Below are 25481 nucleotides of genomic sequence, written 5' to 3' on the forward strand. Positions count from 1 at the left end.
CATTCCTCTGACACTTTGGGTGACATTAGGAGTGTGGTATCTGCGAGACTCACCGTGAGGCCGGCCGTCAGCGTGGGCGAGCAGTTCCTCTGCTGAGCGGCGTTCTCTATTGCTACTTTGGCTACTGTGCTCGGGTCTGTTCCTGCTGGCACCGCCACCATGGTGGAGCTGCTGCCCGCGTTGTTAGGGTCACTGATGGTGATGATCCGCACCCCCACCTTGTTGGGGATCCCCGAGGACGCCGCCGCTGCACTGCGGTCCTCGCTCTCCGCCGGCCTCTTGAGACCCCGAGCCTCTGAGGGCATGCCGTTTGCGGGACCCTGGGAGGTAACAGTGACGGTGGGGGGGAGGGTGGAGCTGGGGAGCAGTTGCTGCCTAAGCACAGGCACGTTATGGCCTGGCCCCATAGGTCCGTTGGTTAATTCCGAGGGGGGTCTGTTGCCTACTGCCTGGGGTCCGTTAGCGAGGCGCTCGGCCTGCTGGGCTTTGGCAATGTCCTGCTGGGGGGGCGGAGGACTAGGAGGAAGGGGGTCTGACCCGTGACTCTTCTCAGTGGGGCCCACCTGCCCGTTCCCAAAGTACTGTTTGGAAGCAATGTGATTTGGAATGTTTTTGCTTAAGTTACCACCACCGTCTACCCGATCAAAGTCACACACCCCGTTGACGAGGGTCTTTTTGGGGTCGGGGTTTCCCTCCAGAGGGTTGGTGCTGGGGGAGAGAGCCTGCTTACCATTAGCAGGGTGTGCCTCCGTTGTCGGGCCATTGAGCGCCTCCTGGCTGTTCCCTGAGTGGTATGAAGGTAGATTAGACTCCATGCACTTCCTACCATTTAGCAGCTTGGCGCCTCCCGCCACGTCGCCGTTACTGGTTTTGCCTTCTCCCAACGAGGAGTTCTCCATCACCTCTATCTTTCTCTCGTGGATGTGCAGCCCCGTGGCGTCCTTGGCCTCCTCCTCCTTTTGACAAATGATCTTGTCTCCTCTGAGGGGAGCTGGCAGTGGCTGAGCTGCTGCGGCGTGGGGGGGCACTGAGGCAGTAGAGGATGGAGGAGGGGGAACACCAGGCGCCACGGCACCCTGACTGACAGCAGCAGCAGTGGAGGAGGAGGGGAAGCCAGTGTTGGGGACCACGGTGAATGTAACTTGTCCCGCTGCCGGGGGGCCCTGGATGACGGTCGCGGCCCCTGAGCTGCTGGTGGAGAGGAGATGGCCTGGCAACAGCTGGACCGTCTGGGGGGCGGGGGCTCCTGCAGCGGGAAGCTGACCAGGAACCAGCTGGACATTGAGCTGCTGAAGAGAGGGATTCTGGCTACTGTAGCTCGGCTGGTACATGACCTGTGGACTGGGGGCTAACGTGCTGTTGGGAAGGGGTACCTGGGGAGCGGGTAGGATGAGCTTTCCTCCCGGGGTGGAGGGCCCTCGCTTTGGAAGCAGTAGCTGTTTGATCAAGCTAGACTCAGTGGAGGTAGGCTGAGGGGGAGGAGGTTGGGGGATCATTTGGAGCTGCTGCTGCCGCTTCATTGACAGCGACTGGCTGACAGTTTGATTTGTAGTGGGGGGCGGGCAGGGGCTTGAAACTCCAGTCTGCCCTGCTATCTGGATAGTCTGGGCGCCGGGAACAGCGGAGGGGTTTGTGAGAACTATCTGGTGCATGGCGGGGTTGAATGCTTGGCTCTGCTGGGGGTTGACTAAGACCACACTCTGCTGCTGCTGGCTGGGACTGGCTGCTGGTCCAGCCGCCCCTGGTGCTGGTTTGGGGGCGATATTTTGAAATGTGCCTCGTGACCCCTGGGAATTGGGCGTCTGACCGTGTCCCAACTGGATGGAAGAAGAGGGTGCCTCCACCTGCGGGGGGCACACCCCTTGCACCCTGGCGGTGAGGATGTGGCCCTGCGGTACTTGCTGAAAGAGCGTGACAGGCGTCCCTGTGGGCAGCATGGGTGAGTGTAGCTGAGCCGTGGGGGGAGCCCCAGGGTTCTGCGGGCTGTGGTTCTGTGTGCCTGGTGTCGACGTTGGAATCTGGACCACTGGACCAGGCCGGACCTGTTGGGCTGCTGCCAGAGGATTGATGGGTACCGGCGGAGACGCAGGGTGGCGGGAAACAGTCGGGTGGTTAGCATGAGGAGCTTCCTGTGCGGCAGCAGCAGCGGTGCTGATGCTGGGGTTGAGGACCCTCACAAACTGGGGTCCAAGACCAGGAGGCCCGAGAGGTAAGCCTGGTGACACATCAACACAGAACGGGTCAGAGCCAAGATCCTACTTAGGTTAATATAACTCATTTTCAGTTTACAAAGACTCTCTTTAATCTTCTTGTAAATGTGTTTAATGTTCTATAGTTGGTAACTCCACCTGGACTTTATAATCCCATGTTTATGTCCAAATTACAAATTCTTGAAATTGGTCCAGTATTTAAAGAGCCTGCTGCTGATGGCAGCTGCGATGTAATCCTTCAATGTGTGTCCGATACAATTATTGTTTTTGCCACCATAATGGTAAGGGGAACATTTCTCAAGAGGCTTGAGCCTCATCCACACTGTGGAAATCAGCTTAGATGACATATTATGCTCATTTCAGGTCATATTTGTATTTTGCACTTCTACTGAGATGAGTTTCCATGCTTTAATGTTCAAAAGGTGCTTTTTTTCTCACCTCTTTCCCCCCTCTGTTAAAGCAGACTGGGCTCTGAGGGAGAGAAACTGTTTTTTGGAACTTGGGATTTTAGCCTTTGCAGACCATTTAGATGCAAAGAAAACCTATATTAACAGACTGCACGAAAGGGAAACCCCAATAATGCATTTAACATTCAGCCATAAAATGAAAAATCTATTCGAAAACAATATGCAATGCTTTTTATACTACAAGAAGCAGCACAACTCTCCCCAGCTGCCAGCGCTCTCACTCCATACTGGACTGATTTCAAAAACTGTTGTGCCCATTTCTCACTTCGACATAACACCATGGGAAAACAGGGTCCAGGCTGAAAAATACTTCCAAAGACCTTTAACACATTTCTTTCTGACCAGCACAGGCTCTTACAGTGTGAGCCTCCCCATTGTCTCTCCCAGAGAAACAGTGAATGAAAGAACATGAATCGTGGTGGCAGTTGTACCTGTTGGCGTGACCTGAGGGTCTCCAGAAGCCATGCGTCGGGCTGCTGGGGGGGTTGCAGCTGCTGCCGGACTCTGCTGCTGCGGCTGCTGCTGGTAGTACAGCTGGATGGGCAGGGGGATGGCCCTGCGCCTCAGCCCCACCAGCAGGATGTGGACCTGACCGTTGGACTTGGACTCCTCTTGCCGCCGCATCGTGTGGTTGGGAAACACAGTGCTGTAGAGGGAGGAGGACACAAAGGGGAACTTAATATTTGCTGGCAACTTTGTCGTAGATCATTAACACTACAACCACACTTCAGGATTAAACATTTTAACTGTATTGGTATTTGAAATTAGCTTCAACTATAAACACTTCAACAGTACTACTACAACTGTCTTAAGTTTCTCTGAATCCCAGACATCATTAAAGAAAAAGACTGGGTACTAACCGCAGACATTTGAGGAAGCCTGTGGAGTTCAGGATGTTGCTTCGTCCCATTTTACTGCATGTGGACAAGTACTCCGAGTACATTTCTGATCGTGACACGGCGCCATCGGAGTTTGTCTCAAAGTGTGCGTTCAGCCTGTTGGAGAAGCACACAAAGGGGTTACTATGCAACCAACAGACAGACAACCATAGCTACAAGGACCAGACTTCATTTGAAATGTTTTCCTTAATTTACAGGTGAATTATTCTTACCACTGCAGTATAAACTTTTCCCCATCTAGTTCAACAATACCCGGTGGTGGTTGGGCGGATTGAGCTGGGACCCTCGTTCCTGAAAAGATCAAAAGAAAGAATACATTTCAAATAGGTTCATGCTTTCAAGCAACTGCCCGTGTGTAGCAGTCCCCAGGCTGTCCACTAGATGGCAGCACTGTGTGTCTCACTGACAGCAAAGGAATGACACTTCCAAGGGTGGGGGGATCTATGTCTGGTAATTCACACACATATGGTGATGTGAGAAGGTTGGAAAGCTGCTGTTACATCTGCACACGTCTCAACACACCATGATATTGGTGGAGAGAGATTTAAAACTACAAAATATTCAATTAAATCGGCTCTTAGATAAATCGTCAATAACCGTGTTCAAAACTTTCATTTCAAGTTATTTAATCAGTTTTATGAAAAGGTTAGAATATAGAAGACTGCTTGACTCTGGCTGCCCTTATGTATGCCTAGCTGCTGTCAGGTTTTTTATAATTATAACAGAAGCTTTTTGTGAAATGGCTTTTAGTCTCGTTCTTCCACTAATCAGTTGCAGAGTCAATCTCAGTATTTTTTTGTCTATTCATCGCATTTTAAATTTGACTCCTCCAAAAAACTTGATTTGTTTTCCTGCCGAGTTAAATGTGGTGAAGCAGCTCTATAGTGTGTTGGTTCAGCAAAGTTAAGTTTGTCCGTTACCTTACCACATGACCACAGCACCCTCCTATCTGTTGTTGTGGGTCACCTGGTGGTCATTTGTATAATTTAAATGACTTTCTTGATCATTCAAATGCCAAACATCTTAGTGTCTGGCCAGAATCAGAATACAAAAGCAGCAGATTTTTTTACGTTACATATTTGATTTGGAAAAAACTCAATTTTAAAAAGGTCAAGTTTTGCATAGCCTTAAAATATATAACTTTAGTGAAGATAGAGTTTACTACAGATTTCCAGGGGACCATAATATTTCATTTCCCTACACCCAAAGCTAAAAGTCAGCATATGAAGTTTCCTTAAAAATGCTAAAATTGACCTTTGGTGGTTTAATAAGCTAGCAACGCTCCGCTAACTTGAGACCCTCACCAGGCGCTGCTGCTCCCTGCACGGCTGCGGGGACCTGCTCCACCAGCTGGGGTCGGACCTCGGTCGCCTGCTCCGCGTTGGCCTGATGCTCGATCAACCGCACCGCCGTGAGAGCGTCGGGTCCGAACGTATGAAGGTCGACCGACACTAGCCGCACTAACAAGTCTGAGGAAGAAGAGGAGGCACAAAGGTCAGCAGTGAACGAGCAGTCCCATTTCAGATCACAATGTTACTGCGGAAAGAGGGTAAGCCTGATTCCTTAAGATAAGAAACACTGTCATTTGAGCCAGTTATTCTTGAATGGAAAGACGAGGGGGCTGAAACTTGGCAGGCAAACACTTTGCAAAAACACAAGAAGCCTGTGTTACACTTGATTTCAAGCCCTGGGTTCAGTTATTAAGTAGAATGAAAACAAAAGTGCGACTCCTGACTATTAGGCCGAAAACTGTGGTCTTTTTGTGTGAGCTGCTAGCATACTTTGTTTACAAGCAAACCAAAAACATGGACAGGAGAGGATTCCTACCTATGCTATGGTCGACGGAGGCGATCTTGCTGCAGGGAATCTCTCCGAGCTGGGCCAGGAGGTACAGCACCTCCAGAGAGGCCATGAGAAGCATGAGGTCAGGCAGGGTGAGGAGCATTATTACCTCCCTGTACGAGTCCTGGTCCACGTACTCACAGATAAGCACGCTGTTGTCCTCGGCCTTGCTGAGGTTGCCCAGGATTTCCATGGCTGGAAGAGACACACACAGAGAAATGTATCTTCAGGTGCTTCACACAGCATACTGATGGGAATAAGTCACAGCCGGCCACAACACTCACCTCTCATCTTGAGAAACCGGTCCCTGGACATCAAACATTTGGTGACGGTGTGAAAGATCAGATGAGTCGTCCGAAAGTCCACGGGATCCAGCTGGAGCTGTAATAAATCACACCGCATTTATTAATCAAACCCACCGTGCACCAAGACAGCTGGCAATAAGTACAACACAAATAGTTTGACATTAAAATACATTGAACCAAACAAAAAGGCGTGACTTGCTGGCAAATGGCCAAACCACAATAATCCCATTATGACATTATTGATTTGGTGTTCTTGGTCGCAGTATGTAAACAATAATGTAATTATTTAAAAGAAGCCTTTGCCGTATCATATCTGAAATATGTGCTTACTGCCCTAAACCCCAACCATCAAAGGCTCAACGGATACCATCAGTGACCATATGCAGCGTAGTTTCTAAAAATAGACATCAGCTCGTCTACATGCATCTCATATAAATACATGTGGTATTTAAAATTGAAGCAAGCGCATTGGGACGTATTCAGACACTAAATCACTAACGTATTAAGCCTTTGTTTTTTCTAGGTTCAAGAGTTTGATGCCCGTTGGAAAGGAGAAGGTTCCCCTTGGTCAAATAAATATGTGAATCTTGACAAATTAGACTGCTTTGAAGACATAACGCAGCTTGGAAGAAAGCGCCCTAATGTCAGAGAAAACATGCTAAAGTGGATTTTGCTTATCGCAAAAAGAATAATTGAATTGATGAATGTAACTGATATTGCAAAAGGACAATGCAGGCTTGTTTTCTAACTAACCGCTGTGTATGTCAGAACATCTTATTGTATTTTTGGGGTTTGTGGAAGCCTGAGAAGCGCCTTTAAACTCTTCAAATAGCTAGCATCACTTTTGCTAACGGTTAATGCTACACCATGTGGGAAAAGTGTCAAGTGACTGTTGCCATGCTATGATTGGACCACTGTGGTACAGGGGAGGGGTCAAATAGATCTTTTCGGACCCCTGAGTAGTGCAACACACAGATTGCAAGGTTTCTTATTAGTTCAGATGAAACTTATGAAATTAATTTATGATTAAAGAGGAGAGTCTGTGGAATCAGCATCAACACCTCAAGTGTCTAGTGTTGGAAAAAAGTGTCTCTTTTTGAAGTCATACTCGCAATATTTCGCAAAATGCTTAAGTATATGAAATGATAATCAACAAGAGCCCACCAACCTCGGCAGCCACGTTGCCCAGCGTGTCCAGTCCGAGCTGTCGGAGTGAGATGAGGTTACAGTGGGCGCAGAGCAAGAGGAAGCGCAGGCACGTTCGGTTGGCCGCCAGCAGCTTGACATTGGCCTCATCGAATGAGAGGTTCCGCAGGATAACGGCGATCTGCAGCACCCGCTGCGCCTCCATGTCGCTGATGCCTGAGTTCCGCGGCGGGTGGAAGAGGCTCTGCCAGCGCCCTTCACACGACGTACCTTCTGGGGAGAGGAACGGTAAACAATACAATCCATTTATCAAAAAAAGAACAGGTGCAATATGGATTAGTGCAATATCAAAATCCCAGGTAATCCCAGGTGGTAGGGCTAAAAGATAATATTGCAAAAGCGTGTTTACCTTGTGCCCGACTGTTCTTGTCCCAGATCAGCTCCCTGACTTCATCGTCCTCCACCACATCCTTCCAGAACTGCAGGAGAACAGCAGCTGTTAGCAGTGCATTTTAACAATAACAATAATAATTAGTCAATCAGACTATAACAGACCCGAACTAATGTCCAGCTCCAGTGAAAAGTAATCGAACTCATTGCAGCAGAACCAGAGACACTGGCTTCTTTATTTCACATATTCTTCTTTGTTGAATCCTAAATTACCCACTATGTAATATCTATATATCATTTCCAAATTAAAACACAACATGCAGAAGGTATCAAAATAATACATCAGTTTTTCTACTTTACCCTGACAAAGTCCCGGGAGGTCTTTTCCTTCCAGTCCGCCCCGAATACCCCAGAGAAGCTGCCTAGTGCTACAAAGTCACAGATGAAGATGTAAGGTTAGAGTACAGCAACAGAGTTCAGTATCATCCCTCTACAATTCTCCTGTGATCAAATATATCTAGGAGGGGGTAAGGAGCACAAAAAGGTCCGAGTGAGGTGCTGAACGTACAGTCGTCGAAGACGCCGGCGTGGGCCAGCAGCAGCGTCACCAGTTTGGGTTCTTTGTCCAGCTGCATGGAGTGCTTGCTCTCGTTGGAAAGCAGCGTGCACACGTTAACAGCGAAGTCCACTTCGTTGGGTAGACCCGAGAGGAGAGACAGCACCAGTTTGTTGTAGTCGCACGGCGGAACCAGATCCAAAGACAGTCCATAGCTTTGGCGGAGATAGTCTGGAGGAAAAGAGGAAACAAATTCCGGCGTTATTTAACCTATTCCGAAATCAGAGCTGAGGGGTGAGAAACCTTTACTACGAGTCTCAACACCGACAAACAGTTGTGGACACATTTCAACATTGATAAACGCCATCTCTGACTTTATATTGGAATTGTTTTCTTACTTCTCAGAAGTAGGTGCGTTTGAAAAGGAGTTCCTGGTCAGAGTCTGCATCACATTTTTTGACAGTCAGAGTCTAAGGACCTTGTTGGAATTATAATTCCTACCAGTCGCTGTTTTGAGGGCCTAAAAATGCTTTTTAAAAAAAGGGATTTATTTGGCACAAAAATCCAACATGAAGCGGTGAAAGGCGATTTCCTACCATGTTTTATCCAAGTACGACAATCGCACATTTAGCCGGTTAAACTCAGATTTATATTTCCCATTTCCAGAGTTTAAGCAAACCAAATGGGCCGTTAAGCTTTTCAGGGAAAGCTGTGTTTAGTTTGAATTAGTTTGATGAGCCGTGTCTTGTGTTGAACACGAGTGCACTCTTAACTTTTAATTGTGTTGTCTTTGACTCCATGATGGGTTTTTATAATGACTTCTAATCCTAAATAGCAACGGTCCTTGTGTGGGGAAAGAAAAGAGACTTGAATGTTACCCAACAGCTTAACAAAAAGACAGATGATCCAGTCTTTGAAAGGGAACTCGGCATCAAAGACCCGAGTCTCCTCCCTTAATGTAGGTTGATTTTCTGCCATCAATCATTCCTCTGCATAGGAGTATTCTTTCCTTACAGTGGATATTTCAATTTGGTGCAGGATCTTTGTGGACTGCTGCCTCTGGAAACCAATCATAAAGCACAGAGAAGTCCCGCTGAGTGAATTTCATTTCCATGCTGGAAAGGTTTGTGCAGCCGAGTTGCTCTATTCAAAAGCTGTCCGTGTGCTCATGCTGCAGGGCTGATGGAAAACATGGCACCTGACGGGGAATGCAGTACGAGCAGAGAGGAATAACCGCTGTCCCGCGACTAAACGCGATAACGGAGAAGACGAAAGTTCGGTGAGAGATTTACAGACCGACCTGTCAAATAATGAACCATCATTGAGCGTGCTGAGCCAACATAGCACGATGCCAGCCTGGCTGTCTGACCGCATTACCGTTACATTTGGACTCAGAGCCGGGGGGGTACATGCAGTTTACTTATCAAACTGTAATGGGGCTAGACCAATAACATCAGCCAGGCCAAAATAGTAGATAACTGCAGATGTATCGTTATCAGTGTCAGATGTGACAATAGCGGGAGGAAATGCCAAATAAGGTAATACAGAAACGTCTTTGATCCCCACTGAGGCTCTTCAGCTCCTAATAGTCTAGTTAGAGCCATGACTATTAGGGCACTTAAGCATTTTGTTTACAAATGTTTTAATCACAACAAAAACTGTCATGACAACTTGTTTGATAAACACTATGTTTTTTCCCTTTTTGTTCAGCGTCTCAAATAAAGCCTAACAAGCTATTCCACAAGTCCATACACGTATGTATGACACATTTATGATAATCATTCAAATAAGTATAATATGTAAATGTTTATTGATGACAGCTGCCTTAAATGTCTATTTCTTAAATTCCTGAAATGATTGGTTTCAGCCACTTCTGCACTCCTACTAGAAAAAGCATTAAGAGTCATCCCACACAACCTAAAACCTATAATAAGCTTTTGAATGTCTGTCTCCTCGGAGCAATGAGACTCCTCTCTAGTAGGGAGGCGTGTGGCACAGTGGGTAGAGCCTTGGTGTTGGGTTCAGGGGTCACAGGTTCAAACCCCACTGCAGTCAGCATGTGGTTGTGTCCCTGGGAAAGACACTTCACTCCAAATGGCTCCTGTGGGGATTGCCCACAGTATTGAGTATGTAAGTCTCTTTGGATAAAAGCGTCTAACAAGTAACATGTAATGTAATGGAGTAAATGAGAAAGCTCACCACCGTCTTTTAGAGAAAAGAGCCGGGGACTAAAAAGGATACAGGCTCCAATCTAAGCTGAGGGGGAAGCCAATACGTGCGCTCTCCTTCCTTCCCTTCATCAATAAGTGCTGTCAAGATAGTCAATTACCCCAGAGCGCGGCGGTCCACTCTACAGCGCCGGGGGGCTAATGGACACATCCCATTCACCGTGTGGACAGTACAAACAAGAAGCTGGCCAGGTGCGCAAAACATTTAGTTTGAAACACAATGTGGTTGTTCAGTTTCATCAAGACAGCAGCAAAGGCAAGCTTCAAGAATAAAGAGGCATCACCAAAAGCCTTCATAGCCTTGAATCAAACACAGCAGCGCTTGGCAAGGTAGGAACTGAAGTAAATGGCTCACTGCGAGATAAACGTGAGGAATGTCAGTCAGTATTGGAATGGAAAGATTGCTTAAAATCAGCAGGATTTTATTTTAAAACAATACAAAAGAATAGATTGCTTTCTCTGTGTGAAAACCGGAGATAATATTAATAAAATGACTAACATTTAATATGAAAAGGAGCGGACCGGCTAACCCCTAGGTGTTGATTGTTAAAAGTAATTGGACAATATTTCAAACACTATATATATATATATATATAATACTGCCAACATTTCAACTTCTATGCTTCGCCATTATCATTAAAAGAGAAAAAGCTAGTCCATCTTAAAGATAAGCCCACCTTAAGTGAGTTTGTGCTAACCCTCTTCACATTGATCAGGGAAGGGAGCTTGTCCTGAAGAGGTGTAGCACTTATCCACAGACGCACTGTTCACACACTGCTCTGCTACGTTCAAAGCTATGACGTTACTGCTGACTTCATAAGACAGACTCTACACAAACTAATGGATGTGGTGAAGGGCAGGGAAAGTGGCTGCATGTGACCCAAAAATGCACGCAACACGGCAGCTGCCAACTCTCCAGACAGGCGAACTAACTGACTGCAGATGCTGGTGAATAATACCCGTCTGTGCTCCGGTCATCGCTGCAGCTGGACGACACACTATCTTTTACGGTTTACTTGCAATCAGCATATTCCTTTCAATATCTTTGTGAAATAAATTCAACCTTCTATTTAAAAAAACAAAACAGCTGTTGGTGTGCTTCTCTATGCTTGGCCAGTTTGTCATGAATTGGACAAACACAGCTCTGACAAAGTGATGCTTTGCTGTAATTACATCTGCGTAACAACCAAGTGTTTGAGTTGGCAGACGAGACAGAAAAGAAGAAAATATGCAAAGAGAAACTGAATCCCGGGCCGATACAGACGTGACCCAGACAGAAACACAGAGTGAACTCGTTACGACAGGAAGAGCGCTTCGGAATACAAAGCACACAAGAAGAGAACCTCTGCCTACCTGATACACTGTGTTGCTGGTAGTTATAAGAGCTGGGAATTGCACCGATTGGAAGAAGGTTTTTTGGATTCCCCGGCTGCGTTTCCTCATCATCCTCACCGAAGTGGTGGACTTTCTCATATTTCTCCAAGTATCTGCGGAGGAAGAAAAAAAGACACAAACAGACGATTAGCCGAGACTTGTCTTGTGTAAATAACGGTGTGAATTTATGCTTTGCTTTCTTTCTTGAGAGGCTTCAAATAACTTGTTTTTTTATTATGCACAAACTGTTTCCTATGACGCCTTGAAGTTATTTCTCTCTGGTACAAACTCCTAACAAGTACATTCTTTGACAACATGAAACAAAAATGACTTCCTGTTGGCTATATCTAAAAAGTAATAATGAATGAGTCACTCAGACCTGAAGGGATACAGCATTTCATCAATCTTGATAATAAATGATAACAGGTTTGACCGGTATTTGTTATACTTTCCCAACCGTTTGCCTGACTACCGATTAAATAAAAGGCTCTGAAAATGCACTTGCATATCTACTTAAATCCTTTGTGCTTGAAATTCTAGCCACAACATGTTCCACGTTGTTTTAGAGGGGAAATCACGGTTTTCATAGAAAGTTCTATTAAAAGCTCTACACCCGGAGACTATTTGATTAACCCACACGGATGCAAACACAACAAAGGAAGTTCATTAAACGGTGTTTCTTAAGCCAAACAGGCTTATCAGCAGATGGAATTGAAATGATTCCACTGTAACACAATCAAACTAGGAACTAAAAGCAGATGAATGGGACAAGTGTGTGTGTAGCATGAGCAGTGTAAGCAGCAGAGAACTGGAGGGAAACCAGTAGCTCTTATAGTGTCCGAGCAGAAACCCCAAGGCAATATAATCAATAGTGTCTTCTTGTAGAATACACGTGTGTGCCAAGCTTAAACAGGAATCTATCTAAGAATTCAGAGTGAAAGTCCTTTTGTGACTCTGCACATTCAGTGTACATTTCAGTTCAAAAGTCTCATTCTAAAATGCAATTTAAAAGCTTCCACGGTGAGCGTTCACCTCACTTTACTAGTTCAGGAGGGTTTCAAGGTTGACGGAGCCCGTAGTAATCACTTCTTCTACCGAGCCAGAGGCGCTTCCAAAGACTCACGGGTGTGAAGTGAGGCATGTTCACGAGAAAGGGAGACCGGCACAACATGACATGAGTAGCCTACAGCAAGCATAAAGCAGCGTTCGTGTGTAACATGACTGTAAGATGTGACACTTCAGAAAATGTTTCAGACATGATAACGGGAAAGAAACGCTTGCATTTTCAACTCTAAAATCCCACTTTTAATTGTTGAACTGTTACAAAAGGCTTTTTTCCCCTCTTGGAATAACACCACTTCAGCTCACAGCCAGTGCTCTACTACAGGCTGTTGCTTTGTTCAGAAGCAAGCAAACAATACATCTTCAAATGCCATATTCCTGAGAAGTTCGCCCTTAACTTGGGAGAAATCAATCTCTTTGAGCATGCAACAACCGATTCAGGCTTTCTTCAAGATTCGATAAACTCCCCATAATAATGCAATGAAATCTGCCAGACAAACAAAAACACACACGCAGCTCAATACCTCCGCAGAGAGTGTGGTAAACCCTGCCCGTGCGGCGGTGAGTCACAAAGCCTGTTGAGGCCCCCACTCGCTCATCGTGGCCGAGGTAATCCCCCGTTTGCTGGCTGCCGGGTGACACGCTGGACTATAAATACACTCAGCCTCTATTGGTAGAGAGAGTGTGTGAAAGAGAGAGCTGTGAGAGAGATAGACCCGACTGCAGCGGCATCAAGCGCGGGTTCAGAAACGGCGGCGGGGGAAGATGAGTGGGGACGTGGGAGGGAGGGAGGGAGTGCTTATGTCTGCACTTCCCCTTTTTTCACACATGCATTATGAGAGGAACGTCCCACAACTGCAGAAACAACGCGAGTATTATAACTGACATGTTTTGCCTCCATATGGTGACAGAGGAAGCAGGAGAAGTGATGAGTAGATTTGCATTATAACAGCCACTGTCAGGAGTGGTGTGTTATTTACAGTCACACTGGTGCAGATACTCCTGAATACTCCAAGTGTGTGGGAGTCCATTGCCCCCTGCTGGACGTGGAAGCAGACATGCAATCACACCAACTGCCAATTTGTGGACAGAAATGTTTGCTGGGATTTAATGGAGCCGGCTGTCCAACACAGACTGAGGGCGGTGTGCTTAGTTATAATCACAAGAGCGCTTACTGAAGGTGGAGCCAATTTAGAAAACACTGTTATAGTTGGATCCGTTACAGAACAATTGTGTGTTGCCTGAAAGCAAATAAAAAGTTGAAGTGCACATTGTTCCAATTTTACGATATGGCAATAACCTCAATGACTTGATTGCGATATTGACAGCAATGTTTTACTTGTGGCTCAAAGAGACTGTTTCATCTTTGTGTTCAATGCATGTGTGCAAAGGGTAGAATAAAAGTGTTTCAAACTGTGATAGAGATGTTTTCCTTTCTGTTAGGAAACACCACATCATTGGAAATATACTTTAATGCAGTGGTTCTCAACTGGTCAGGCCTCGGGACCCACTTCTTGCTTTGTCAATAAATCGCAACCCGAAATGTTGAAACACTCAAATCTATTCAACAAAATGTTTTGCTGTAATATACGCTTTTCAGCAGACAATATTAATTAAAGTGAAGTACAGTGCATATATCCCTTATATCCCTTCACAGAACTAAAGTATGCTTTTAAACAAGGTTTAATGAGATGATGGAATCAAAGATGAACTGTATAACATAAAAAGGCACACATGCTGAAAACCCAACCCCAGCAGGGGGTCTGGGGGGATTCTCCCCCAGGAGATTTTTAGAAATACTAACAAACTACGCATTCTGGTACACTCTGAGAAGAAAATAAATAAATCTATTACTACCCGACATATTAATAATATTGTATGCCATTGTTTGTTTTTCACTTTGTTCTGAAGCTGAACTTTCTGCTCCACACAGAGAGAAGAGCAAAGAGGAGAGAGTCTGTGTGAAATACTTTAAATTGTGGGTAAGAGTAGATAGCTTCCATTGTTCTGTGACCTGTCAATCAAACCGGGGGTCATATTTCATTATGTGTTCATTTTTATTATTTTACCGCAAAGTTATTCTCCGTGGGGACTTCCGGCAACAATCTTGATTCCGATTGGCCAGAAGACTCGAAAAAACATCAGCAAAGATGTTTTATTGAGAAGATGATGGTCTCCGGTCGGGCCTTCAAAATAAAAGTTGACTTTTTTCCCACACAAAGAAAAAGATATATATATTTAAAAAAAAGTATTTATTTTTTCTTCACTCACACTCGAAACGGATCCGCGACCCGTACCACCAGTTGAGAACCACTGCTTTAATGTATATTCCAACTTGCACGATCCATTTTGTATTATGTAATTCTGTTCTAAACAAGGCAAAGTATTTGCTAGATTACAAGGCATTGAGAATATTGTACTGTTCACTCATTTTGCCATTTTTTATTTATTTATATATATGTATATGAGCAACATAAAGCCATTGTCAATATTACAGAAAAGGGCAGTAAGAATAATACATAACGCTGATTCAAGAGAACACACCAACAGACTGTTTTTTAAGTCAGGACTCTTGAAACTCAAAGACATAGCTGAGCTGCAGACATTATCAGTAATGCTAGTGGTGCACGATAATTATCGGCCCGATAATTATCGGTCCGATATTAGGAATTATGACGTCATCCCGATAAAAGTATTAATAGCCCCGATAATATACAATATATTTTTTGGGGGGGAAAAGAAAAAAATACTGCGGTGTGGGTGGATTGGGATGAGGGGCGCTTGTTTTTCACTCGGCTCCTCCCGTTTTGCCAGTACTGTGGTATTAGTGGTTTAGGAAGAGGGGAGTTCTTCACAAATCCAGCGCTCCCTAACTCATGCCTGGCTGTGACGTAAATGGTGTGCGGCCGTGAAGCCAGGACAGTAAACAAACATGTCGCCGGTAGTATGGGACTATTTCAAAGTTTCAGAGTTAGATAGTTCTCTTGCTATTTGTATTAACAAATGCAGAAGTTCCACGAGGAGGGAAAAAGGCAACGAGCTATAATACTTCCAACCTGATTAGTCACCTGAAACATCGCCATGATGGTGTGTTAAAAGCGTACGAAGACGCCTGCGCTGCTAAACTAGCGGCGAATCCAAAGCCAGCTGCAAAGGCACCGGGGCTTTTACCTATCTACGAGGCTTTTGAAAAAGGAAGTTTGCCAGACGACCCCAGGGCTAAAACGATCTCTAACTTCATCATAGAAATGATAGCGCTTGACGAGAGTCAAAACTGTTCTTGGCTTTGTTTTGTTCATAGTAGTAATGCTCATGTCATTTGCTCACTACTAGTCTTTTTTTTACCACCAGGTGTGCAAAAACTACAGGTACATTTAATATATATATATATATATATATATATATATATATATATATATATATATATATATATATATATATATATATATATATATTATATTATTATCGGTTATCGGTATTGGTCTTGAGAAGCAGGAAGTTATCGGTATCGGTTTCAAAAAACCAATATTGTGCATCCCTCAGTAATGCACAGGGCGAAAAGCAGAATGTTACCAGTATATTTACAACAGTTGTTTGTTTTTGGATCAGACAAGGAAGACCACAGAAGGAAATGTAATTTGAAGCATCCTTATGCAAGGACTACTCTTAAGCAAATGTGTATTTTGGTGGTTGGTGTAAAATTGTGGAATTCTCAACAAAAGGATCTAAAGAATTGTATTTGTATTTTTCAGTTAAAGAAATTGTATAAATTAAGAAAGATGGGACTATATGAAGCAGAATGTGAATAAGTCCATGTACTCTGGTCCTGCATTGCTAAATGTTTTTGATGTCTTTGATGTGATGTCTGTTCTTTATTTGCAGGTCCCATTGTTATTGTTGTTATTATTATTATGCGCTGCTTTCCACCTTCTTCTCCAGTAGGACTCAGATGAGGGTGTTGCACTTTTCCTTATACATGTGATGTTTTGGTGTTGTTGTTTTTTGTTGTCGTTTTGTTTCTTTCCGTTAACCGTCAAGTGGGAAATAAGTATTGTTTGTGTTTCTCTTAGTATCCTAAGATACTGTTATGTTTGGCTGTGAAAAGAAAAGAAATTATGATGAAGGGCAGACCATCTATTTCTATTTATTTAGTTGTTTTTAGAAAGGGGCAGGTCATATAAGATTTTTTTTTTCTCCCTGCTCCTTTTCGCTCAATGGTGTGTTTGTAGAGACATGTTTCGTTGGCAATTATTGTACATTGGGTTTTGCGTACCATGAGCGGAACAAATACAAATGAAATTCTAGACAAAGGGTCAGTGAACCCATCTTCTTTTCTCCAATCCTGTCACTCTTTTGAAATAAATACTTAAAGGTGGGGTAGGTAACTTTGGAGAAACCAGCTCGAGTGCGCTAGAATTTGAAAATACACAACCGGAAAAAATCTGCCACTTCCTCACAGAGCCCCTCCTCCAACACACACGAACGCGCACATGACCAATGAGGGCACGAGATAAGTTTGTGCACAGATGGAAGGCTGACAGGCAGGTAGGCCATCCAGTTGTTTTAGCCGGGCCGGCTAAAATGATTGGTCGTGCTTTTTACAGTACCACGGCTTTCACAGATGCATTTTTTTATGTATTTGTCAAAGCACTTAATATATTCATTGCTATCGGGATGTTAAGAGCATTCCATGGAATATAACAAAAAGTGTTTCTGAAATAAATGACATACCCCACCTTTAACAGACAACATTAAAAAGGAGGATCCCTCCCATTTGCTACTGCTGTTTATTAGTGGATTTCACATTAAGAGGTATTATTGCAAGCTACCGACTGAGTTACATCAATCACTTAAAGGGATGGTGGAAATGGAACCTCAAATAGTTTCGTTTTAACTTATATACAAGCATAATTACGTACCAAAACAATCACACCTGATTAAAAATATATAATAATTGCCTTACGCATGTTAGAAGCACTTTATTGCAGCTTCCCCGAAGTTTTTTAGAAACGAAATGTTCGACTCAGCCAAACCGGAAGTGACGAAAACTTAGGAAGACGATACAATAACAAACCATGGCGTCTATGCAGAATGAACGTGGAAGGGCAAATATACCAGACAAAGAAGAAGGATTGTACGAGGTATCCAGTGATGATAGCGAGTCAGAAACATCCTCTCGGCTTTCCTACGAAAATGTCGTTTTAGGAACTGAATCTGAATCCGGTTCAGTAAGCGACGATGGTGACAATATTGAGCCAGACGATGGACCATTACGTCCTTATTTGTTCGAGCCCGAGCCCGAGGTGATGGTTCACGGCATGGGCAATGGCGAGGATGACCAGGACCAGGCGCCAGATGATGCACCCCTACGCACAAATAATCTTGACTGGTAGGTCCCTAAGCATAGCTCACGCATCTTAAGATCACCTGTAGCCTTTACAAATATTAATCATTGTTAACCAGTTAAGGCCGAAGGTCCCCCCAGTGGACCCCTCCCACCGTTTTTTTTCTCTCACATGTCTCAGGGCTTCTTAACATTTATGAAACTATTAATGTTTCATACCCTTTTAAAAAGGTAAGAAACTCCGCTAACTGACAATAAGAACAATTGTTAGCTAGAAAAAACACAAGAGTAATACCAAGCCTTTGAATTAGCATTGAGCGAAACAATGCTAACTAATGCTAACGCTTTTTTACACACAACACACGGTAGAAATGCCCTTATTACTATCTTAACTGCACAAACAAGATATACGATTTAAAGCTGAGACTCCACAGATTCAACACATGTAATGTCATCACTGTAAGACCTCGAATTCCTGGAGCTATCAGCCAGAGAAGAGAAAGTAAACAACATCCGGTTCCAAAAATATTACAATAATTACGTCTTACCTTTTTTGATTTGTGATCAAAAGTTGTGTTCAACGGAATAAAAACGCATCTCAAGGTTAATCCAATGTCGTTGTGTCACGTAGAATTTTTCTGTTGCACTACAGCCATACAAAACACATCTATTCACCATAATAAAGGTCGGCTATTCACATGCAAATGCTATTGAATGTCCGCCATTGTTTGTGCCCGTCTTCCTATGCTCTCGTCATCACCCGAAGATTCCCGACGATTCCCGAAGTATTTCGTTTCATTGAGAGGGCGCAGTAAAATTGAAAATAAAATGAAACTAGGCGTATGAAATTAAAAACAATTGTTTATTATGCTTATTTTTAATAAAAATACATAAGTTAAACCCAAAATTCGCGGATTTCCACTATCCCTTTAATAGGATGTTTTGTTTTTGCAGGACTTTCCCAAAAAGGTCTATTTTCGTTTCTGAAACAGTTTTCCAGGTTTTCTCCAAAACGTTAGCAGACGTACTTTTGAACTGCTTCTGGCAAAACACTGGGTCCCATTAGTTGGGATGAAGTAAACACAGAGTACAAAAACAAGCAATAGTAAATAAAGTGATTCCATTTCTTCTAAAGAGTTGTAGCCTACCCATATTGAGCATTTTAACCACATCATCCATCTAAGGAAATAGTAAAGCCAGATTCTCCACTGTCAAGTACAAGGAAGATCTGTCCATGTGCTAGTTAGCAAGGAAACAGAGAAGGAGATAAGACTATCAGCCGAGGCGAACACTGCTGGAGGGCAGGTTCAATTACAGACGGGACAAAACACTGAGTCTCAAGAGCCTTCAGATGGTGCCTGTGATTGCGAGTTTGCACTATCGCTGTTATTTTGTTAGAAAATCTCTTCTTATGCTTTGCTAAAAGGCAGAAAAAGCCGTCTGACCCACACAGCGTTAACCGGAGCATCTCCTAGCTCTGAGCAGCAGCTGCAATAAGGTGGAGGAATACAAACACGTCCAATGCAAGACAGATCAAAGGCCACTTCATCCAGATGTTTCAGAGCAATGGGAGAGTGTACCGACATGCAAAGGAAGCAGTGAAGGACCAGAGAGTAATCTCCTAACCATGTGTTGAAATGTACACCCGACGAGCAGAAAAAGGTAGTATAATGTGTATGTGGTGCAAGGCTGGGCCGCCGTTTACTGTTGTTCTGTGTTTTTAGAAACAGTCATCTCTTTAAATTTAACGAATGAATCATGGGTAACTGTTAGCAGAAGTTTAATATCAAAAGCATCGACTGAAATTAGTAAACGTGATAACCTGATTGCACCTGCTCTTCACCACAGACAGATGGAAGTGTGGCGTAATAATGTTGCTGTGTGGGAAGTATCGTGTGCAACTTGGGGCGGTTGATTCAGCCAAAAGAGTTACATTTAAAGATTTTTTTCTATCTTCACATTTGACACTGTCATTTGCAGCAGAGTTAAAAGACTAACTTGCAAAGGGTTAATAGAAGAAACCTGATCTGTACTCTCCTTTTGCATCTCAATGATGAATCAGATATGTAACGGAACACGGCTGCTGTACACATCAAATCAAAGATCAAAGTTCAGCGTGGAAATGTTTAAATAATGGGATTTCTCACAGTGAATGCCGTATGACATGACAGGTTCTCACAGAGCCACTTTCTACACATTTGAACCCATGTTTTCAAACTTCTTTAAAAGACAAAAGTCATTTTGAGGGAGAATTAAGTCTGCGGTTTCTCGATGTCAGTGCCTCCAGGGCCTGCTTTCCTCCCAATGCAATGGGGATGCAGACAGAGGTAGAGCCAGTATCTGTCACCTGACTTGGGGTCTGTGTTCAGTGTGCTGCAGCTATGGACAACAAGTCACAGACTGAAGAAAGGGAATACTATTTACTCAATCAGTATTACTGGCATACTGCCTGATACATTAACTATTAAGTACTGCATAACCTGTAGACTGGCCAACTGCAGTAAGCTTCTTCTCTGCTTAATGGTTAATCCACCATGGGGGACCATCCTTTTTCACCACAAATGTAGATCAACATATTTTCCACCAATTTGATACTTTATAGCAAGTTCAATTATATATTTTTTCTTGCTCCAGAAAAAGTAAGAATCCCAAGCAAGTGTTTCAGTTTCTGCGGTTTCACCACTATTTGGAGTAAAGTTAACATCTTGGATTTATTCTATAAACTATTGAGAACATTTCCCCCAGATATCAAATGAAAATACTGGTCAAAATCAACAAAGCCTGGTCACAAGCCATCAAACAAAGCTGAGCTGCATGAGTTTTTGCTCCAGGAGTGGCATAAAGTCAGCCAGCAGCATTGTGACAGAGTGGTGGGGAGCATGCCAACACATATTAAAAGCTGTGATTGAAATCAGGCAAATTCCCCCAAATCACGATTGCTAAACTCTTCCAAAGTTAGTATGCATTAGGGATGCTCCGATCGCCAATTTCGGGGCCGATCGCCGAAATCAGCCTGTCAGTATCTCGTGCAGCTCACTGATCCTGTAATGAGTGACCCGACAGTGAAGAATAAATATATTTATAACTAGTTTGTTCCAGAGGTAGATAAAATAGCTAAGTGTGTTAGGTGTAACTCTTGTGTGTTTCGCTCCGCTCACCAGTCCGGCGGAGCTGCAGGATTTCTGCTTCACACACACGTTGCATTCCGCTATTTTACTGTCTTTTTCGGACACCTTAAAATAATGCCAGACCGGTGAAGCCATTTTGGCGAGCTTGTTTTGCCGCACACAGAGAAAATCAAATCAAATTTTATTTATACAGCACATTTATAGACGATTTTTGGTCGAGCCAAAGTGCTGTACATATAATAAAAAATAGCCTACAGTAGAGACACTTTACAGCAAATACAACAGCACAGATTGTTCAGAATATCAGTATGAGAAAAAACGAAAAAGTGTCATGTATTTTACTTCATGCGATCGGCATGTTTAGAGAGCTCCGATCGATCGGTAGAGAGTGAGTATCGGCCGATCTCGATCGGAGCATCCCTAGTATGCATGTGGTGCAATTCTTTTGTTTTCATAATTTAAGGTCTAAAAACTGATTATATCCTCATTATTTACAGAAGATCAGATTGTGTTTACTTGTTGTGAAAGCACCAATAGTCAACCATACAATATTGTTGCATTATCAATATGACGGTATTAGATCATTTCGCACCATCTGAAAGAACTGTGTTGTTTTACTAGAAATCCAAACTCTGTAGCTGCACAAGCAAGGTGTAAGTTCGTTTTTCTGTTCACCAGCAAAATGCCATGTCAATGTTCCAATTAAACACACAACTAAAAAGAGAACTTTTTTTTTGTACTGCTGAATGGCGCTTAGGTACTCGCCACTTGCACACATTAACAGCAGTCAGCTGGTAATATGTTGTGCCCTGACCATGAGGGTTGAGAGCTTAGTGCAAACATTCCCAAATTATATAAAAGTACCTATTGAAGAGGAAAGTCATTAAGATGGGAAAAAGTATTCACTGAGAATAATCCAAATCAATGCAGCCACAGCGGACTGGAAGCAGCCAGTTGTAACTCTAAACCAAACCACTGAGAGTACAAATTACACAGCTGAGAAATGTTTGTCAAATCATGGAAATGTAAAGGGTTCTCCATGAAAACATCAGGGGTCAACAGGTCAGTTTGTGAACATTAAACAGAAACTATTAAAAGATAACTTGGGTGCTATATCAAACTCAAAAAACCTTTCAAAAATATTCCCCAAATCTTCAAACTATTAAGCATTTTTGCAACGTTTACTCCTGCATTTAACACTTATTTCAGCATTCCCTAACTTTCACACCTCTCATTTAAATTGATATGTTTCAATTCAATCTTGCTAATGAAGTGAGCCAGAAACAGCAATGTATTAATGTATGCCTTTAGTGCGTCAGTGTGATGTGATGCCAACACTTTGATCCAGAGTGTGAACCCTTCCTCCACAGAAGTTGAAATGCAATCAGCGCCATTGGTAGGACTGAAGTTCAAGCAGCCCTTCAACGCATCACAAATGAACCAAAAAATGCTTCTGGCAAGCAACGCACACTTATTAAGGAGTGACATTCAGATATGAAATAGACAGCACCAGCAGGGGCTGGCACGTTACTTCAGTGCTGCTCATTACTCTGCTCTGAGTGGGAAGTGCTGACCGGAGAGAGCCACATCCTGATCGTCCAATTCATTCAGACTGGAAACGTGTTCAACAGACAGACTGCCTGTATCAAACAAGTCCTAGGTCTGTACTATAGCTGATCATTTATTTGAATGTACTCAGGTAAGAAAATCAGGATCAGCGCTACAGCTGTCAACTGAAAGTGCAGCTTATTACCAAAACAGACAAATTACAATCTCATTAAACATTAGCAATACTGCTTTAAATATATCAAATCCTCACACATGTAAATGATCCCGATTGTGTGTACAAAGCCTAAAAAATGCACACACACCTCATAACAATTACAGATGGTCATTTAACTGGACAATGAAGATTAACACATGATAAACAAACAGCCATGCTTGCGTGCTCTGAATCTGAAACAGCTCCACTAAACACATATCCACCATGTCACGGTATATAACCTCTGACCTTCCTGTATAAAGGCTAAATGAACATGCACAACAACAACAAAAATGGAGAAATGGTTTTTTTTCTATATGGTACTCTTTCAGAAGGAAGCAGCATGAGGAGGCGAGGAGTGTTTCAGTCTATTATCAAGAAAGGCCCAGCGCCTGCTGCCTCTGACATCCTCCACACTGAACTGTCTAAGATAAACTCCACAAAGTAGCTCCGGCCGCCGCTGCAACACAAGGGCAACGTTGGTCAATCTTACTTAGCTAAGCCGAGTTTTAAAAAGGTGGATATTTCTTGGGGGGGAAAGTGCAGAATAAGGTATGTATACACTACTTCCTGATCCAAACACAGGTGTTGGCCTATCTGTGTACATATCAGGCCGTCAGTTTACTTGCTGTGAAAGTTACTTAAGGCACACTGAAAAGTATGCCCATTAAAAAAAATATATATATATATATATGTCTGGGCCATTGAATATTGGTTCACAAATAATTCAGATCACAATAGCTCAACATGCTTGCACTATAGCAACTTCCACTGCAAGAAAAGACTTTAACAACCATGTGCGCTTCCGAGAAGAACATCACATCAAAAATAACACAATCTCCTACTTTAGAGAAAATAATGTATAAAGTATTCCAGCATTAACACTAAATTAGTGGCAGATAAATAGTAGGTTGTCTCCATTATGGCACTCCAAAAGGCTTAGATCAAGTTCAGCTACACAACATGCCTACATGTGCATGAAATATTTCGCCCCTGCAGCAAACACTGATGCGCATCTGTGAACTTTTGAGGAGCAACAAGTCTCACATGTGAACACTTTGTAACAAAGAAAGCTACCTACACAATAACTCCCATCAAAAGCCAACTTGGTACAGATAATTTGCCACTACTTGTGATATCAACCGGTGCCCTGCAGTTGCTGTAACATATCCATGAGAGGCTCCATGCAAGAGGTGTAATCCCCTGCATGCAGGTGTTAGTGATGTGAACAATCGTTGCATGAGGTTGGTTGTAGTAGAAGAAGGGGAGGATAGATAAAGCAGACACACCAAAACCACAAATGCCAGCTGTTGAGGAGAGCTACTTTCCAGCAGACTACTATCACTGGCAGCTGACAGCGTTGAGACTTGGAGGCTGAATGATACACACGTTTCAGCACCAAGAGCTGCTCCATCATTATTGCTGTATCACAACCCAAATGCCCTGTGGCTACACCATTTTCAGATAGGAATAACTGCCATTAGAGTATGGCTTAGGAACAAGAGTGTCCTTCAAAAAAATGTTCCAGAGTTAACAAAACACAGAAGAGACATTTGGCCAGATATTTCTATTTTTATAAAAGACAGATCCATGTTTTCCTTGTATGTGGGTTAGAGGCAAGTGTGTAGTCATCTACATACCATGACAAATAACCCCAGAAAAGACGTGGCTTTGCCTGTGAGAATGGCGTAACTGTGCTGCTTCCTAGTAGCGGAGAGGCTGGATCCTGCTGAACATTTGTAAACACTTCCCACATGCTACCTGAGAGGAGGAGAGCTGCATGGCCATGCTACTTACCGAAGGTAGTACTGTTTTAAAGCAAATGCAGCGTTGGAACAACTCCTTGGCAAGTGAAACTCGTCTCCAAGTTCAATCCATTGGTTTTTATCGGAGACCTGAGAGGAGGAAATGAGTTGGTTAGGAGATAAAGCATCAAGAAAAAGAGCGGTCACACTGCAACCATCTGTCTGCTACAGGTCCCCCAATGAGGCCATCTCAGAATAATTAATCAATAACTTTCTCAAACTAGTGAAAATGGACAAAAATACTATAAAAAGATAAACTAATCCATCAGTTAATTTGGTAAAATGTAATATAATATGCTTGTTATCCAAACCCATTTACATTTGTCACAACAGTAAGTACAACTGCCCAACTCCCTTTAGGATAGTATCTTTACTGTTGAGGCTAGTTAGCACTGTAGCTAACAAGCTAACTTGACTTTTAATTTTTTTTTGTGATAAGCTAACGAGGCTAACTCCCGCGAACTGTCTCTCCTGAGAAACTAACGCCTGAGCTCGCGGTGGTCCGTCTCATTTGGTTGTAGTTTTGGGACCGTGTACTGTATTCACTACATGGGCCTGTGAGGCCTACATTTTGTGATCAGCCATGAAGCCGAAGAAAGATGGCTATGGTGAGAAAGAGAAATGAAGCTTCCCCTGGGTGCAAACTGCCGGTAAAAGCCCGGGCGAAACGCCGTGTCCTCCGCGGTGTTTTCCCAGCCCGGGCTCCGTGCCGATAATCGATGTTAAACGTGCCCGCTAATTTTGAGTCGCTCCGACTGCACTCTGACTCCGAGCGGTTGGACTCTCAATTCAAACCACACAACAACACAAACCACCACATTGCATAGAGATACATGGCAAACTAGCACAAGGCCAACACCGACCCACTACCGTCTGTGTGGAGGGTACCTGGTCCCGGGGAACCCACACTGAGTTGTAGAGTGGTCCACCGGGGAGTGCACCGACAGAGCGGAGAAATACACT

The 25481-nt window shown here is 43.5% G+C and overlaps 1 protein-coding gene across 2 annotated transcripts in view; it reads right to left on the reverse strand.

Moving 5' to 3' along the window:
- arid2 (AT rich interactive domain 2 (ARID, RFX-like)) overlaps positions 1–25481 on the reverse strand; it is a 30616-nt gene that overhangs the window by 4061 nt on the left and 1074 nt on the right. Inside the window, exons 3-15 of one of the 2 annotated variants that reach the window (XM_034225921.1) lie at positions 24511–24608; positions 11397–11530; positions 7828–8046; positions 7620–7687; positions 7279–7348; positions 6892–7139; positions 5703–5799; positions 5404–5613; positions 4881–5045; positions 3789–3867; positions 3538–3672; positions 3109–3323; positions 54–2215 (exon numbers count right to left, since the gene is read on the reverse strand). In XM_034225921.1, coding sequence (XP_034081812.1) covers positions 54–2215; positions 3109–3323; positions 3538–3672; positions 3789–3867; positions 4881–5045; positions 5404–5613; positions 5703–5799; positions 6892–7139; positions 7279–7348; positions 7620–7687; positions 7828–8046; positions 11397–11530; positions 24511–24608 — 3900 coding nt within the window. Of the gene's footprint in view, positions 1–53; positions 2216–3108; positions 3324–3537; positions 3673–3788; positions 3868–4880; positions 5046–5403; positions 5614–5702; positions 5800–6891; positions 7143–7278; positions 7349–7619; positions 7688–7827; positions 8047–11396; positions 11531–24510; positions 24609–25481 lie in introns of both variants that reach the window. The other variant, XM_034225920.1, reaches the window with a different exon arrangement.

This window comes from Gymnodraco acuticeps, unplaced genomic scaffold (genome assembly GCF_902827175.1).
Source record: "Gymnodraco acuticeps unplaced genomic scaffold, fGymAcu1.1, whole genome shotgun sequence".
NCBI classification, from domain to species: domain Eukaryota; kingdom Metazoa; phylum Chordata; class Actinopteri; order Perciformes; family Bathydraconidae; genus Gymnodraco; species Gymnodraco acuticeps.